This window comes from Sceloporus undulatus, chromosome 2 (genome assembly GCF_019175285.1).
Source record: "Sceloporus undulatus isolate JIND9_A2432 ecotype Alabama chromosome 2, SceUnd_v1.1, whole genome shotgun sequence".
Lineage (NCBI taxonomy): Eukaryota > Metazoa > Chordata > Lepidosauria > Squamata > Phrynosomatidae > Sceloporus > Sceloporus undulatus.
Genome location: NC_056523.1, coordinates 231591803 through 231606928, shown reverse-complemented (window position 1 = coordinate 231606928; position 15126 = coordinate 231591803). Strand labels below are relative to the sequence as shown.

Genomic DNA, 15126 nt, shown 5'->3' with positions numbered 1-15126 from the left:
CCATGGCCATTCTGCCAAAGAAGACAGTGCTTCACAGGGCAGAATGCTATCTAAAAACACATGGATTGAATTCTGGCTTCCTTCTTATTCTTACTCTTTTAATACTATAAAACTGGCATTTGGTATGGACTAACATTCCCCGCAGAACTAGGAGGAAGCCTGGATTTAGTTGCTCTGCTCTCAGTAAACACTGGTTACCTATTGGGCACACTGAAATGTACCTGCATTGTACTGTCCAAAGTATGAGACAGTGCTAGTCTAATACATATCCATAAGGTACTTCCAGTGCTTTCAGATTGTTTTACTTCTAGCCTAATAGGACAAAAACAAAGGTGAATTTCAGGAGAGACAAGCAGCAATAAAAAGAGATTATGGCACCACAACAGGGTCTTGAAAAAATCTTAAGATCTTAATGATTACACTGAAGTCCCACATAACCAACCCTTTAAGCAAGCAGCCTAGAATGCACTTGCATGTGACTCTGCATTGGAAGAGAACTTTCCAGTGTCCCACATAATGTGCACTGACACTCTTGCCCATATCCCTGCCAGTAAGATTCTAGGTTCTAATAGCAAAACGTTTCAGGCTCCTCTGGGAGCTACACAGTTCTTACACTGGCATGACCACCACATCTGGGACTCTGGGGTCCAAAAGGAGCTTATGCCAATCACTTCTGTCCCACTGCTTACACTTTGGACAGGGCTCTAGTCACAAGGGGAGACTGGAAAGGCAGCCATCAGGGCTGGGGCTTCTTTGTTGACAGAGCATCTGTTATTTCCAATTCTTAAACAAAACACATAATTCTCTCTAAGCCCTACAGCTGAATTTTGGGGGAAAGCGGATGTCATCACAGTTCTGTACCTGCAGATGATTAAATTAAGAACCTTCTCACTGAGACTTTTCCGTCAAATCCAGCTCTTCTTCAGATTAGCCAATCTGTTATTACCTTTTGGCCTGGGAGGGAGAGGAAAGGCAGGCCCACTCCATCAGGACTAGCCTGAAGAAGAAGAACCCTGCCTCCATGCCAACTGTCATCATCCGGCCTGGGAGTGAAAAGGCAGGTTCAACTCCATCAGGCCTAGCCAGAGCAAGAAGAAGGGCCCTCCCTCCAGTCCATCTGCCATGGTCCAGGCCTCAGAAGGAGAGAAGAACCACTGGACTTGATCCCCTTTCCCCATCACCATTCCCTTCTCTTTTTGTATCATGTCTTTTTAGACTGTAAACCTGAGGGCAGGGAAATGTCTAAATAACTATCTGTAAGGCGCTCTGAGAGGCTTTAGGACTGGAGAGTGGGGTATAAATACTGTAAATGAATAAATAATAAAATTTTGGGAGATCTAGATGTATCTCTGCCCACTTCACAGGGAAGCTGTATTCAAATTTCAAGATGGCTCCCATGTACAGTGGTGGGTAGAAAGCATGTGCCCATGGGCACAAATACACCCCCAGATACCTTCACTGATGCTTCCCAAAGCATTCTACAGCCCCAAACTTTTATCTTCCATACTGAAAGTGGCCAAATGCAGACTGATCTTTTATTCTGCAGTGTGTCCAGCAAAGAAAAAAAAAGTGGAGAAGGGGGGAGATCCTTGTCTCTGCTATGAGGAAGATGGGGGAAAAGAAAAAGGATACAAACCAGAGATGGAACAAAAGGAGCAATGATCCCACCAACTCGGGAGAACATAGAGCAGGTTCCCATTCCAACATTCCTGTGAAGAAATAAGACAAAACAGTGACAATTAAGGGAATTATTTTCCCCTAACCAATTAAGATTTAGAATTACCCTTGTGTATTTGTACAATCCCAAAAACATTTATATAGCATAGTGGCCCCACAACAAGGCCAAAGAGTAGTATCTAGTCATTTCAAGTGTACCTGTCCCCCATCTCTTCTCTGCAGTAGTTGCTCATTCTCAACAAGAACTCCCTAGTCTTGCCTTGTTTGCTTTAATGAGGGGTAAGCCACTATGATCTGGGCTTTGGGAAGAGATGCCATCTATCAGTTCTAAAGTGGTGGCTGAAGAGGCAGAAGGAAATGAAAAATAGAGAAGTCATTGGTCAGTCAGCTGTGGCAGGAGGAGAACCCAAGAGGCAGGAAAAATGTGAATAAATTGTTCCAGTGGTGCACTACATGGGCGTTTGAGGGGTAAAGTATGAGGGGAAAAAGAGGGCAAGCCCAAGGTAGACTTGTGCTTGGAGATCTTCCAACATTGTGCTAAGTATAACCTACCTAGTAACTTTATTCAGAGACATAGCTGTGTTAGACTACAATATCAGTATGCAAAGGGATCGTGTAGCACATTTGAGGCTGAGTGAAAGAAGTTGTAACATAAACTTTAAGAGATTTTGCCTACTTTCTCAAGTGCATGAAGTGAACAGGTGCCCAGGAAGACTCTAACAATTAGACTGTATGGATATCCATGGAAATGAAAACATTGTGGGTATGGTGATGAGGAGGCAGGTTCAGCGTTAACTATGTTTGTTCAGCGACAAAGGCAAGACGAAACATGTTGCCTAAAGCCAAAGTGAGTAGATAACCATATGAATGACAGAGGGAATTACTGGAATGTAGCGTGATGCTGGTGGGTTACCAGAAAGGAGGTGTGATAAACTGGCTAAGAGCATCCTTGTTAACCAGTGTTGTAACATGTGTAGTGTTCCAGGAAGCCATTGTGTTTGCTCAACCTACTGTTGAATGACTGGAGTTTATGGATATATTCTAATTCATCTGTTTCTCTTTCCAATATCCCTTTGTCGTTTTTTGTTCAAGAACCGCTGTTCTGAGATCAGAGATGGAATGCCTAAGAAAACTGAAATGTTCTGTAACAGGTTTTTGTATATTCCTATTCCTAATGTCCATTTACCCTCTGGCACAGAGCTTGGCCTGTTTGCCCATTGTAGAGTGGTGAAGGGCAACTGACAGAGAATGGCACATAGCACATTAGAGGACGAACAAGTGAAAGTGCCTCTAATATTGTGATTAGGTCCTGTGATGACATTTCCTGAGTAGGTGTGTGGGCAGACTTCGCATCTGGGCTTGTACTTGTACTCGTCTCCCCATCTGTACTCGTACTTCTATCCGTCTCCCCATCTGTGATATGTATCCTTCCTTAGTCCCTCAATGACCCTAGTTGAAAATGACCTTGTCACTTTGGAGATTATTGCATGAAGAAATACTCCCAATACAGATGCAGGATTGAAAACTCAAAACCCAGTGTTATTGCATGGGCCAGCAGCCAGATGAATGCAGCCCAGCTGCAACCACACTTATCCGGCCAAATTTCAAAAACAGCAAGCTCGTTTTTGAAAAGCCACAGGAAAAATGGGTCTGGGGTCTGGGCCTCATCTAGGCTTCACTCACCCAGCTTCTGGTGCATGCAATAACACCTGGTTTTGAGTTTTCAATCCCATATCTATATCGAGAGCATTTCTCCATGCGATAATCTCTTTCATCACCATACTCACAAGTTTTAAATTGCCTGTAGTCTAATTATAAGTCCTTCCTGAGAATTAGTCCACTCTAGGCATCTGAAAAAGAAGACCAAATATATGAAAGCTTATTCTACAACTTCTTTTACACACATAGTCTCAAAGGTGTAATGAGATCCCTTTATGAGATTACTGAATGTTGATGACCTCTTGGATACCCTGGAAGTACAAGGGGGAAATAAGTCCCAAAAGGCTTCCAACTAAGCTCACTCCTTAGTGCTCATACTTGACAAGCTGGGGGAGAATGGATAGGAAGGCCCCTCCTGACCAGAAAAGCCCCCCTCTTTAGTGTCTCCCATGGAAAATAATGAAAAGGAGTGAACAGCTCCCAGCCTGCAGGAGACATACAGTACTTTGCCAAACTTCATGGGCTGTAGATCCACCTGGAGACCCTTACTCACGGGGGGGGGGGGGGGGGGAAATGCTCCAACAAGGGAAAAACTGCTGCTCCAGGAAATTTCCAAGAATGATAATTTTCCTCGAAAGCAATGTGCTGGATTATTGCTTTAGAATATCTGTCAGAGAATTTTCTGCTAAGTTTCTAAAACCATATTTTCAATAGGTCTGTGGTCCATGGTGGGTCACTGGGAAGATTCATAACTGGCCCCCAGATCTGTAGAAGTCATTGGATAGATTTCTTATTGCCCAACCTGAAAATGAGGTCCAGTATTTTTAAATGATTGATGCCTCCAAGAAGGAGAGAGGGACATCCACAGAGACAACAAAAACTATCATAACAAACTTTATCTGTCTTACCTTATCACTGTAGGATAGAGTTCAGATGTGTAGATATAAACAATATTAAATGCTGCACTGATAGTCAGTTTCCCTAGTAAAGACAGTGAACGACTGTTCACAACTGCAAACATTCCTGTACCTGTTGGGAAAAATTGTAGTCCTTGTAAACTATCTGTAGCAACTAAAGATGACTTTTTGGCATATGACATCCTCTTGGAGCACCTGAGAGAATTAGGAATTGGAGGTATTGCACTACAATGGTTCTGTTCCTTCCTATCAGGCAGGTTCCAGAGGGTGATGCTTGGGGAAAGTCACTCTGCAAAAAAGGAGCTTAACTGTGGCATCCCTCAAGGCACCATCCTGTTCTTGATGCTAATATATATATATGAATCCGCTGGGAGAAATCATTTGGAGACATGGGGCAGGGTGTTATCAGTACACTGATGACACCCAGATATATTTCTCCATGTCTTGGTCTACAGTTTTGACTACAGATGGCATCTCTCCTCTCAATAAATGTCTTAAAGCAGTAATGGAATGGATGATGAAAAACAGACTAAAACTGAATCCAGACAAAACAGAGGTACTCACAGTAGGGACCCCTAATCAAGGTACTGTAATACAATCACTGGCCCTAGATTGGGTCATGCTCTCCTCAAAGGACTGTGTTTGCAGTTGGGGGTGCTCCTAGACTCGTCTCTTCAGTTAAATGAGACAGTCAGGAGCGCTTGCTATCAGCTTTGGCTGATATGCCAGCTGCATCCTTTCCTGGAAGCGGGAGACCTTGAAACTGTGGTACATGCGCTGGTAACCTCACAAGTCAATTTCTGCAATGCACTCTATATGGGGCTACCCTTGTGCTTAGTTCAGAAATTTAAATTAGTTCAGAACATGGCAGACAGGTTGGCTACTGGAAAAACCAGAAGCGATCACATAACACCTATCTTAAAATCGCTCCACTGGCTGCCCATTGGTTTCCGGGCGCAGTATAGGGTGTTGGTCATGACCTTTAAAGCCCTAAATGGCTTGGGTCCATCCTACCTTCAGGACCGCCTCCTTCTGTATAATCCACCCTGGGCACTCAGGTTCTCTGGGAAGAATTTATTGCAGCCTATAAGAACTAGGCTGACTGCAACCACCCAGAGGACCTTTTCGTCAACTGCTCCCAGATTATGGAACAGCCTGCTGGAGGAGATCCATCATATTACCACTTTAGACAGCTTCAAAAGGAATGTCAAAATGGATCTCTTCCAGCAGGCTTTTCCTGAATAAAAAACCCAGCCACTAATCTGAATTTACCACTCCTCTGAACTCGCTATAGCCTATTCGCTGATGTGTTATTTTAATTGTATGTTTTTAATCCTTAATTGTTTAACTGATGTTTTAGGAGAGGGTGGGACATGGGATTATATATAATTTCTAACTTGTAAGCCACCTCGATTGTCACTGACAGAGAGGAGGGAAATAAATATATAAATAAGTTTTATTTATTTATTATTATTAGGCCGAAAGCATAGCAGTGGTTCTCAAACAGTGGGGCAAGTCCCTGGGGGAGTGTGAGATCTGCTCAAGGGGGCGGGGGAGACTTGGAAGCCCTGATCCCTCTTCTTCCTCCCAAACTTTCTTATGTGTAAAATTGATACATTTATTGAGTTAAATATTGAATGTATTTCAATAAATCTGTTCTAATTTAAACAATGTTATTTCATTATAAAATGTTAAAATATGAACGTGCAAATGAAAATACGCACACTAAACAATCAAAACATTTTTGTTTATATACTACATTGAGTGGGCGGGGAGGCACAGCATCTGCATGGGGGTCAAGAGGATAAATAGTGTGAGAACCACTGCCCTATAGGAAGACCATGATGGCAAGTGGGAAACCAGTTTGACTTGTCCCTCACCCAAAGCTTCCCCAGAAGAAATCCTGCCTTCCAGAAGAAACCCAGAGCTCCAAATGTGGAACTGGCTGAGGCCAGAAAAACTAAGATTGCTGGGCAGGCTGTTTTGGGGACTGTTCTGGTTTTTATATTTAGGATCTGTTGTAAGCTGCCAAGAGGATAATCTGATTGAAATACTGTATGGCATATAACATAATCCAATAAATATTCAGCCAAACATAACATCTGAACAGTTCACTTTCAGTACTAAAAAGACTGACAAATGTAAAAGTATTTTAGAAACAGGAAGAAATACACCTTTCATGTTGTGTTCAAACAACATAAATGGTTACATTTTGTTTCAAAAATCTAATAGATGTCATAATATGTTGAAATATGTATATTGCATAGGAAATAGGAACACTCTGGGGAATATATAGATGATTGGATCAAGCTTAGTTATCAAATAATGTTAAGGAAATTCTAGATAAATAGAAAGGTTTACATTTCACTGAAATATACTTGTCATAATAAACTCCATGTAAACTTTACAGTGAATGGGAAGAAGGTCCAAGCCCACAAAAGGCTCACCAGTTCCACTTGTCAACCTGTGATTCATTGATGTAGTCAGGCTGCATAGCGCTGCCACTTTACAATACAAGAAAGGGCTCTAATGACTGAATGCTTCTCACCCCATGTGTATATGGATACGCATGTATGTGCGCGCGCACACACACACACTTATACTTTTATTCTTTTCATTGCGAGGGAGTATTTCAAGCAAGCCCATACTTGCAGCCTAGACTTGTAAAAGAAGACAGTGGACTGCTAGACTGACATTCCCCACAGAACTAGTAAGAAAGCCTGGACTGAGTTGCTCTGCTCACAGTAAACATTGGTTACCTATTGGGCACATTGAAAGGAATGTGCAATGTGCTGTCCAAAGTATGAGAGATTCACGAGTTATTCTGGGATTTTAGACCCTGGTTTGTTTACACATGGCCATCTGTCGGGGATGCTTTGATAGAGAGTTCCTGCATGGCAGGGGGTTGGACTGGATGGCCCTTGTGGTCTCTTCTAGCTCTATGATTCTATAAAACTATTTTATTGCCTATCAGGGCCTCATTCCCACTTCCCATATAATTCGGTGCCTGATCCGAATTGATGAATCGGTTCAGAAGCAGAGCTGGATCATATTGCTGCTGAACCGATTCATCAATCTGGATCAGGCACCATCCTTTACCTTGCCCCGTTCTTGGCAGGTAGGAGCTCTGGGCCCAAGGGGCCCAAGGGAAGGCAGCCCATCAGGCCTACCTTCTCCACCCCTGGCCTTGCCTTTCTGCCGCCTGGCTGGGCCTCCTCTGGATCCTTCCAGAGGCCTTGGGAGCAGCCTGGACTGCCTGTCCCATCATCTCCTGCCGCCCTGGCCTGAGCCCTCTTCTATGCCACTGCAGTGGAGAAGGCAGAGTCTGGGGACAGAGAAGGCCCAGCCTCATGGTGCCTCATTCCCCGGCCTCTCTGTCCCTGGCCCAGCTTCTTCGCTGCCTGGCCTTGTGTCTCCACCCCTGGCCTCTGCGTTCTCCGCCACTGGCGGTATAGAAAAGGGCTCCGGCCAGGGCCAGAGTGGTGGGGAATGATGGGACAGGGAGTCCAGGCTGCCCCCAAGGCCTCCCGAAGGAGCCCAGGAGAAGGAGGAGTGCACTCTGGAGAAGGCCCAGGGGCAGAGAAGGTAGGCCAGGCTGGGGATCTGGATGGATTCAAATCCACATGGTTCCCACTTGGGCTGAATCGATTTATTGAAAAATAAATCGATTCAGCCCAAAGACCTGCAAAAATCCAGCATCTTTTTGACACTGGTTAAATGGGTCAAAAGCATGGCCACTCTTTTCGATTGCTTCAGCGATTCGGATTAAGTGGGAAGCATGCTCATTTAAACCAGATCGTGATTTGGTACGATCCAGTTGAAACCATAGTGGGAATGAAGCCCAGAACTGGCAGCTCCTAATAATCCCAAATTTACACATGGAGGAAACTTTGCAGCTTGTGGCAACATCCAGCAAGTAACCAGAGGCTGGAAATGGCATCTGCATTCTGCATCACCCAGAAAGGAATCATTTGCATTCCTCTCACACTTTCAAGGAAAGAGTTGAGCAGGCAGTAGATGGAGAACAGGGAGGAAAGTATTCATGTTTTCTGCTACAGGTAGCTGGGAACTATGCTAATCTCTCTCATGCTATGACAAAAGCTGTCTGTCTGATACCTAACCCTAGAGATTGAACTGGGGCAAATAACTCCATCTGAGAGGAATGTGGCCAAGTTGGTCATGGAAACTGCCTTTACCCCAGCAGTACAACTGATTGCCTAGGTCACCCCAATGTCTTGATCTGAGAGCAAAGTAGCAGCTTCAGTATCAAGACAAGGCATGACTTTGAGTGATATCCTTTATAATTCATATTGCCCTGACACTGAAAAAAGAAAAGAAAAGGAGAACATTTAGCCAAAGACAAACTAAGTCTTCAGCTTCCATCTGCAGTGCAAATGCACCATTTAACTTTTCATTAACTAGCCACAGAATTTAAAATTTAATAAGAAAACAATTAATGCTATTTAAATGGCAAAGAAAACCATCTGCATTAAAGCAGGATTTCACTAAAAAGAAAAAGAAAAATAAGGTTTATGAATGTTGACAATCAGGACTGAAACTACAGATCTGTGCCCTAAATATGATGACTTTTGGAACAGGTGCAAAACTCTACAACTATGATGACTCTTGAATAGAAAAAAAACTTTGATAAATTAGTTTTGGATTTTTGTACATCCATAACTCACAGTGAAGAGCTTTAGAAATAACCCATAGGCTTCTGGATTCAACTGGCAGAAGCAGTCCTTGTATAAATGCAGTTGAAGACTGCCTTCATAATTCTTGCAAAGGCTTTATTAGAAGATATTATTCCAGTGTTCTCCACAATTAAAAGTAAAATATATTTACCTTTCTTTTCTGGAAGAAACATGACAACAACAGAAGCCAGTCCTCCCAGGAACAAAAATGTGGCAAGTGTTCGTTTACGGCCGAACCTAATAAACCACAAAGAAAAGAAACAATGAAAATGCCATGGGAAGAAAAAATGAACAGATTCTTTTTGCATCCAGAGCTTCAGTACAGCAAGCCAATTTCTCTGTATTCACATGGTATCACCCTCAAAACAACACAAACATGTGTGGCTTACAACAGTCTTTTACTAATCTAGGTTTCTTGGCTGACTGGGGTCCAGAAATGGGGGGCTATTCATAAATGTGGCAGTAATATACTGGACATAGTACTAATTTGCACCCTCTGTATATCAATATGTGTTATAATTCAGCATGCAAATGGCCACAAACAAGAGAGGTCAAATTACCTAATATCTTCTACTGCAGTCATGAAAGTTAACATTCTTCAACAATAAAGGAAATGGCTGAATGAAATGAATTAATTTTCATAAGCAAACTTGATTTTATTCACTTAGGTCTTAGTAGGCACAAGTCAGATCACTCACTTATTATATGTGTTAAGTAAAAACAGTGAAGCTATGAAGATTTGTGTCACCACCAACACACCAAATTATCAAAGACCTGCTTGATCTCACTTCATTGGCTTTGGGGTTTGTTTATGATTATTCATTTTTATCTGTATACAGCAGGTATGCAAACTACAATATGACATCATGTGACATCACCTTGTGGCACCAAAATGTAACATCATGATACAAGTCTTGCAACACACACCATACAATGAAGTACTTCAGTCATTTTCAAACTTGGGTCCTTTAGGTATTTTGATCGTCAACATTGAGAAACCCCAGCCAGAATGGTTAATGCATAGGAAACCTAGGGCACTGAAATCCAAAACACCCACAAAGCTTGAGATCCACATAATTACATCACTCAGCATCACAGTGCAATGTATTGCAGCACCTGATTTACGTCATGGAAGGTAACATGTAGAGCAAATGGGCATAAAGTCACAAAGTGCCAATTTATTTATGTGAGCCCATTCTGCATGACTAAATGTGAAGGAGCAGTTATGGTTCAATAACATCTATAGGGCCAGAGTGTCACTACTTATGCACTGGAATTTACTGAAAGTCCTTGCAGAGCAAAGAAAACACACTCTGTGGTCTAGAAGTTTTTTTAAATGAACCGTAGAAAGAAAATGTGTGCCAATACATCTAAAGCAGAGGTGAGAATTGTGTGACTCTCCATATACTGTTGCACTGCACCTCCCAGCAGCCCCAGACAGCACATCCAATGGTAAGGATCCACAGTCTAACACTGACGTGATAGCAATTTCCCATCTCTGCTCTAGAAATATACAGAGCATGTTGATTTAGTATTATGCAAGTGCAATAGAAATGAGTTTGTGTGAGTAACATAGGTAAGAGAATTTTAGCTCACAAGGTGGATTTGTTTGTGATTTTTTTCAACAGAGATATAAGAGAACATGAGTACATGTTTGAAAACTTTGGTGGCTTATATAGCAGAGTCTGAATTTGTGAACATGTTTTGTCACTCAACACATTATAATTTTTGTGCTATATGCATATATATTATATGTTGATATTTGTTCTAGGAAGCTCCAAAGGAAGAAACAATGTTCTGAAATGTTGCATTTGCCCAATCAAGCACTAATTCATATCATTTTTGTTTAGTATTTTCTGTGTCTCTTTGTAGCTGGCCATGCAATGCAAATGTCATTTGATTCTATGCAATGTCACATTACATGATATACATAACACTTACTGTTACAAAACAACTCTCTCTCTCTGGAGTCTGGCAAAGACTCTGGCTGTTGTCTACTCTGTCATAAACTGTACTCTCTGATATAGGTTTAATCTCTGTGCCTAACATGGAGTGCATAACCCTACTATGTTACAGTAATATCTTTTTACTCATGTCTTCCTGAAAATCAAAATCGGTTGCATTCAAATAAACAAATGCAAACACATCATACACTAAAGACAAACAAATGCATATGTTTGTCTACTCATTCTCCAGCAAAAACAAGAGCTGAATTTGATAGCATCTACCACAATGAAATTTAAAAAACAAAACAAATAGTTACCAAGGTATATACGAAGTCTTCCTGGCACTCAACACTCACCATTTTTGGCTGATCAAGTAGATACAGAGGGGGTATGCTGGAATTTCGATTAGCCCAGAAAGAGCCAGGTTAGTATAGATGCTTCCACCCAAATCACCCACATTGAGCGTAAGACCATAATAAACCAAGCTGCATACAAACCTGTGGGATGCAAAAAGAAGAGATGTAACATGAAAAGTTTGCTCTTCTAGTTTCATGCCTACTGAGTAATATTACCTTAAAGCAGACAATGGTGTTGTGAATACCAAAGGGTGAAACTCATTGTCTCCATCAGAATAACCAGTGCATAACCTGAGGGTAATACAAATAGGCACCTGGTATGTGAACCATTCTCTCAAGCTATTTTCATGCATAACCTTTTGAGGACAGTGATTCTGCACAACAATCACAGAAGGATTCTTCGATGATCCCTGTTAATCTATATGGCAGATAGAAACTAGCAGACCAGCACAGCTCAAGGAAGCATATAAAATGCTCATCTTCAATTGTACTTTTTCTTTTTGGTATTTTTTCCTTAATACACTGGGTGAAGGGATGCAATGGCTTAGTGATTAAGACACCAATTCTGACAACTGTAAGGTGAGAATGATGTGGTGAGCTCCCACCATCAGTCCCAGCTTCAGCCAACCTAGCAGTAAGAAAGCATGCAAATTAGGTACTACTTCAGTGGGAAGGTAACAGCATTTGGTGCAGTCATGCTGATCATATGACCACGGAGTTGTCTTTGGACAATGCTGGCTCTTCAGCTTAGTAACAGAGAAGAGCACTGCCCCCTACAGTCAGTTATGACTAGACATTCATGTCCAGGAAAAACCTTTATCTTTACACTGGGTGAAGTTGGTCGCCAAATACCTACACCAACCATCCCATACAGATCACTGCCTTAATGTTTCTTCTCTCATGAATGTAACAGCAATTGTTCTGATTTGACCTATGTACTATAAGTCACATCTGCATATGTATGGTGCTATGTGTATCAATGATAACATTATGCCCCAAGGATGCTAAGAAATTTTAATATATTCGAAGCCTCACTCAAACCATACATGTTAAGTGATATGTTGGGCTATATATGGAAACTGAAAATGTGCTCAAACTTTTGTTCTGCCATCTGTGAACTTGAGGTCCATGTAATGAAGGACCAATATAATCTCAGACCCAGCTTTCCAAGATCTCCAGCAGTTCTAGGTCACTGCTGTAAAAGCAGTTAAAGCATATAGGTCTGGATCACTCCCCTTGCTGCTGAATGTCGAATTAACATGCAGATAAATCCACTGGTTCAATGGGATTCTGGCCATACTCTCCAAGTGAATTTTGTAGCCTGCTTTTTAAAAAGTTTGGGGCAATAATATGCTTCATATTTTACCCCCAAAATTTGAAAGGTTACAATAAATACGAAATTAGATGTATGCCTATAGCTCAGAGATTTCATTTGAACAAACCAGTCTATGCATAGATGTATGAAAAGTATGCATTTTGTTTGTTACAAATATTTTACACCATTTAATGTGCTATGTTCCTAGTTATAATTTGCATGCCTTGTGGCTCTAATAGAGTCGTTTTAAACTATTGTTCATTCAAATCATTAGAAAAGTTGTAAAAGCTCTAAACAATTCAATCCTCGTTATGAAAATTTATTCTATGACTTCAGATGTATCCTACATCTGAATATGTTAATATTAACAAGGCTTTTAGTAAAACTGTTTTAAGCAGAAGCAGAAAAAAACAAAATTAAGTAATAAAAAACAGGTTTGTTTTATCTGTAATTGCTAATAGATTAAGGGGAAAAATTAACAGTGATGTCTTAAGAGCCTACAACACCCAGTATCTCTATTTTGCAGTTAGGTAGAGTCCCAGTTGTCCCAGTTTGTTTGGGCCACCCCATATTTAGAAGCTCAAAGTCTAGACCTGAATAAAAACCATACAAGATGCCCCAAATCTAGTATACCTTGACTTTGTCAGAGCAGTCACCAGCTGCCTCAGGTCTAGAGAATGAAGATCTCTCATGAGAGTTCTAGGCTTCTGCTAAATCAAATGTTTTTGGGAAGAACAAATATCACGCAGACTCACAACAGACCGACTTCTGAGCATTTGGTAAGCAGCAAAATAGCCAAATTCACCAAATGCTGGGATCACAGCTACTGTGGCACCTCCCTTCTTTCTTTTTCCTGGCCAGCCAGGCAGAGCAATCCCAAATCATGCGTACATGCTTCTCTGTCATCTCTAGAGCTGAAGGTAAGAAGAGTGGGTAATACTTGCACTTATAACAGATGGCTCCCCATCTGAAACCATTTTGCTGAGAACCAAATGCTACAGGATGTGAGAACAGCTGAAGTCACATTTCACAAAACCTCCCATCTTGCTGGAGTGTGCAACTCTTGTGAGAGGTCCTGTTTGGCATGGTTTCTATAGGCCTGCCTCGTGTGTACTGGTCAGTCTTGGGATGGCTGAACATCAGAGGGAGTTGCCCTGCCTGAAAAACCTGGCAACCCTCTATTAAAGTAACAGTGTAGGAGCAGCATTTTCAATCTTAAGGGAATGTAAGTACCAGATGAACATCATGATCATAGTACGTCCCAAAAGGATCTTGTATCGGAATAGGTCCAGGATGCTAGCAGCCTCTTTATAATTCTCTTCAGCTGGTGGCTTAAGTGAAAAAGTGCACTTTGGCTTTCCGTTCCTCTTTGCAATGAGGTAGAGAGCATCTTCGGCTTCATTCAGCCGTCTTTGGGAGTACAACCAACGAGGTGACTCAGGAATGAATCTAAAAGAAAAGAACATACAGTTCATGTGTGATATTTGGTCCATTTTACTATTTAATATTGATTTTGCTAGTTAAGTACACAAACATTTGCCTGTACAAACAGACTTTAATTTTCGATGTGACAAACAACCGTGTAGATATATAGTATGCATACAACTGTGTCAGAAAACATTCAAGTAAATCTGAATAAACAAGCACTAACTTAACACAACTTTGAAAAAACTAAAAGCAAATAAAGTAGCGTTAGACACTGATGCAATTCAACTATGTATAATCTTAACATGATCATAATATAAGTAACACGGCATATGCTAAATTGCTTGGTGTACTTGTATTTCTACAATATATTCAGTAACTGTTGATCACAAAGTTTTGAACCAGGTGCTATTTAACTCTCTCCTTTTTCTCCTCGTGTTTATTTTTTATTATTTTACAAATGTCGATGTAATTTAAAATTGTGACAATATTTTAAATTGTTTACATCTGCAGTTAACTTGCAATGCTACATACACTTACCTGGGAGTAATCCCTGTTGACCATACCAGAACCTGTTTCTGTGTCATGGACCATACAGTAAAACCTACTATCTTTATCTAAATATTGGGCAGTACAAAAAGAATGTGGCACATGAAGGGCTAAGCAAAGAACTTTGGATATATGCTAGCAATGCAGAACTAACTTCCTACTAGCCAATCCCTGCACTGCTCCTTCCAGCAGTGCAAACACAAAAGACTAGTTTACACCATTGTTCTGTCTAATGTAGAACCTGGCTTTCTGATTAAATTACTTCACAGCCTTATTACTACTATCATCAAATCTGTCTTTCATTTTAATCCAATGTTTCAAGTGATCTCAACTTTTAATCTGCATAAGAACTTAGTTAAACACCTTGTTCAAAGAGAACTGGAAACACACCTTGTCTTTCTTTATCGTACCCATAAGCAAATGATTTCTAAACAGTGTGAAGGGGCTGGAGGATTTGAAATGCCATTTTCTTTCCTTAGCACATCCACCCCAAGTTGCCATTCAAATTTTAGCCCTTTTTGAGCTGGGGTAAGAAGGGAGTAGAGGTTGGACCCAATGTGGCTTAGGGACTTGAGTGCTGGACTACAA

At 41.2% G+C, this 15126-nt stretch overlaps 1 protein-coding gene across 1 annotated transcript in view; it reads right to left on the bottom strand.

Moving 5' to 3' along the window:
* Nucleotides 1–15126, bottom strand: part of SLC22A15 (solute carrier family 22 member 15) — a 33573-nt gene that overhangs the window by 5502 nt on the left and 12945 nt on the right. The window contains 5 exon segments of the mRNA XM_042451970.1: nucleotides 1637–1709; nucleotides 4245–4365; nucleotides 9099–9184; nucleotides 11250–11390; nucleotides 13798–14013. Of these exon segments, the coding sequence (XP_042307904.1) occupies nucleotides 1637–1709; nucleotides 4245–4365; nucleotides 9099–9184; nucleotides 11250–11390; nucleotides 13798–14013 (637 nt within the window).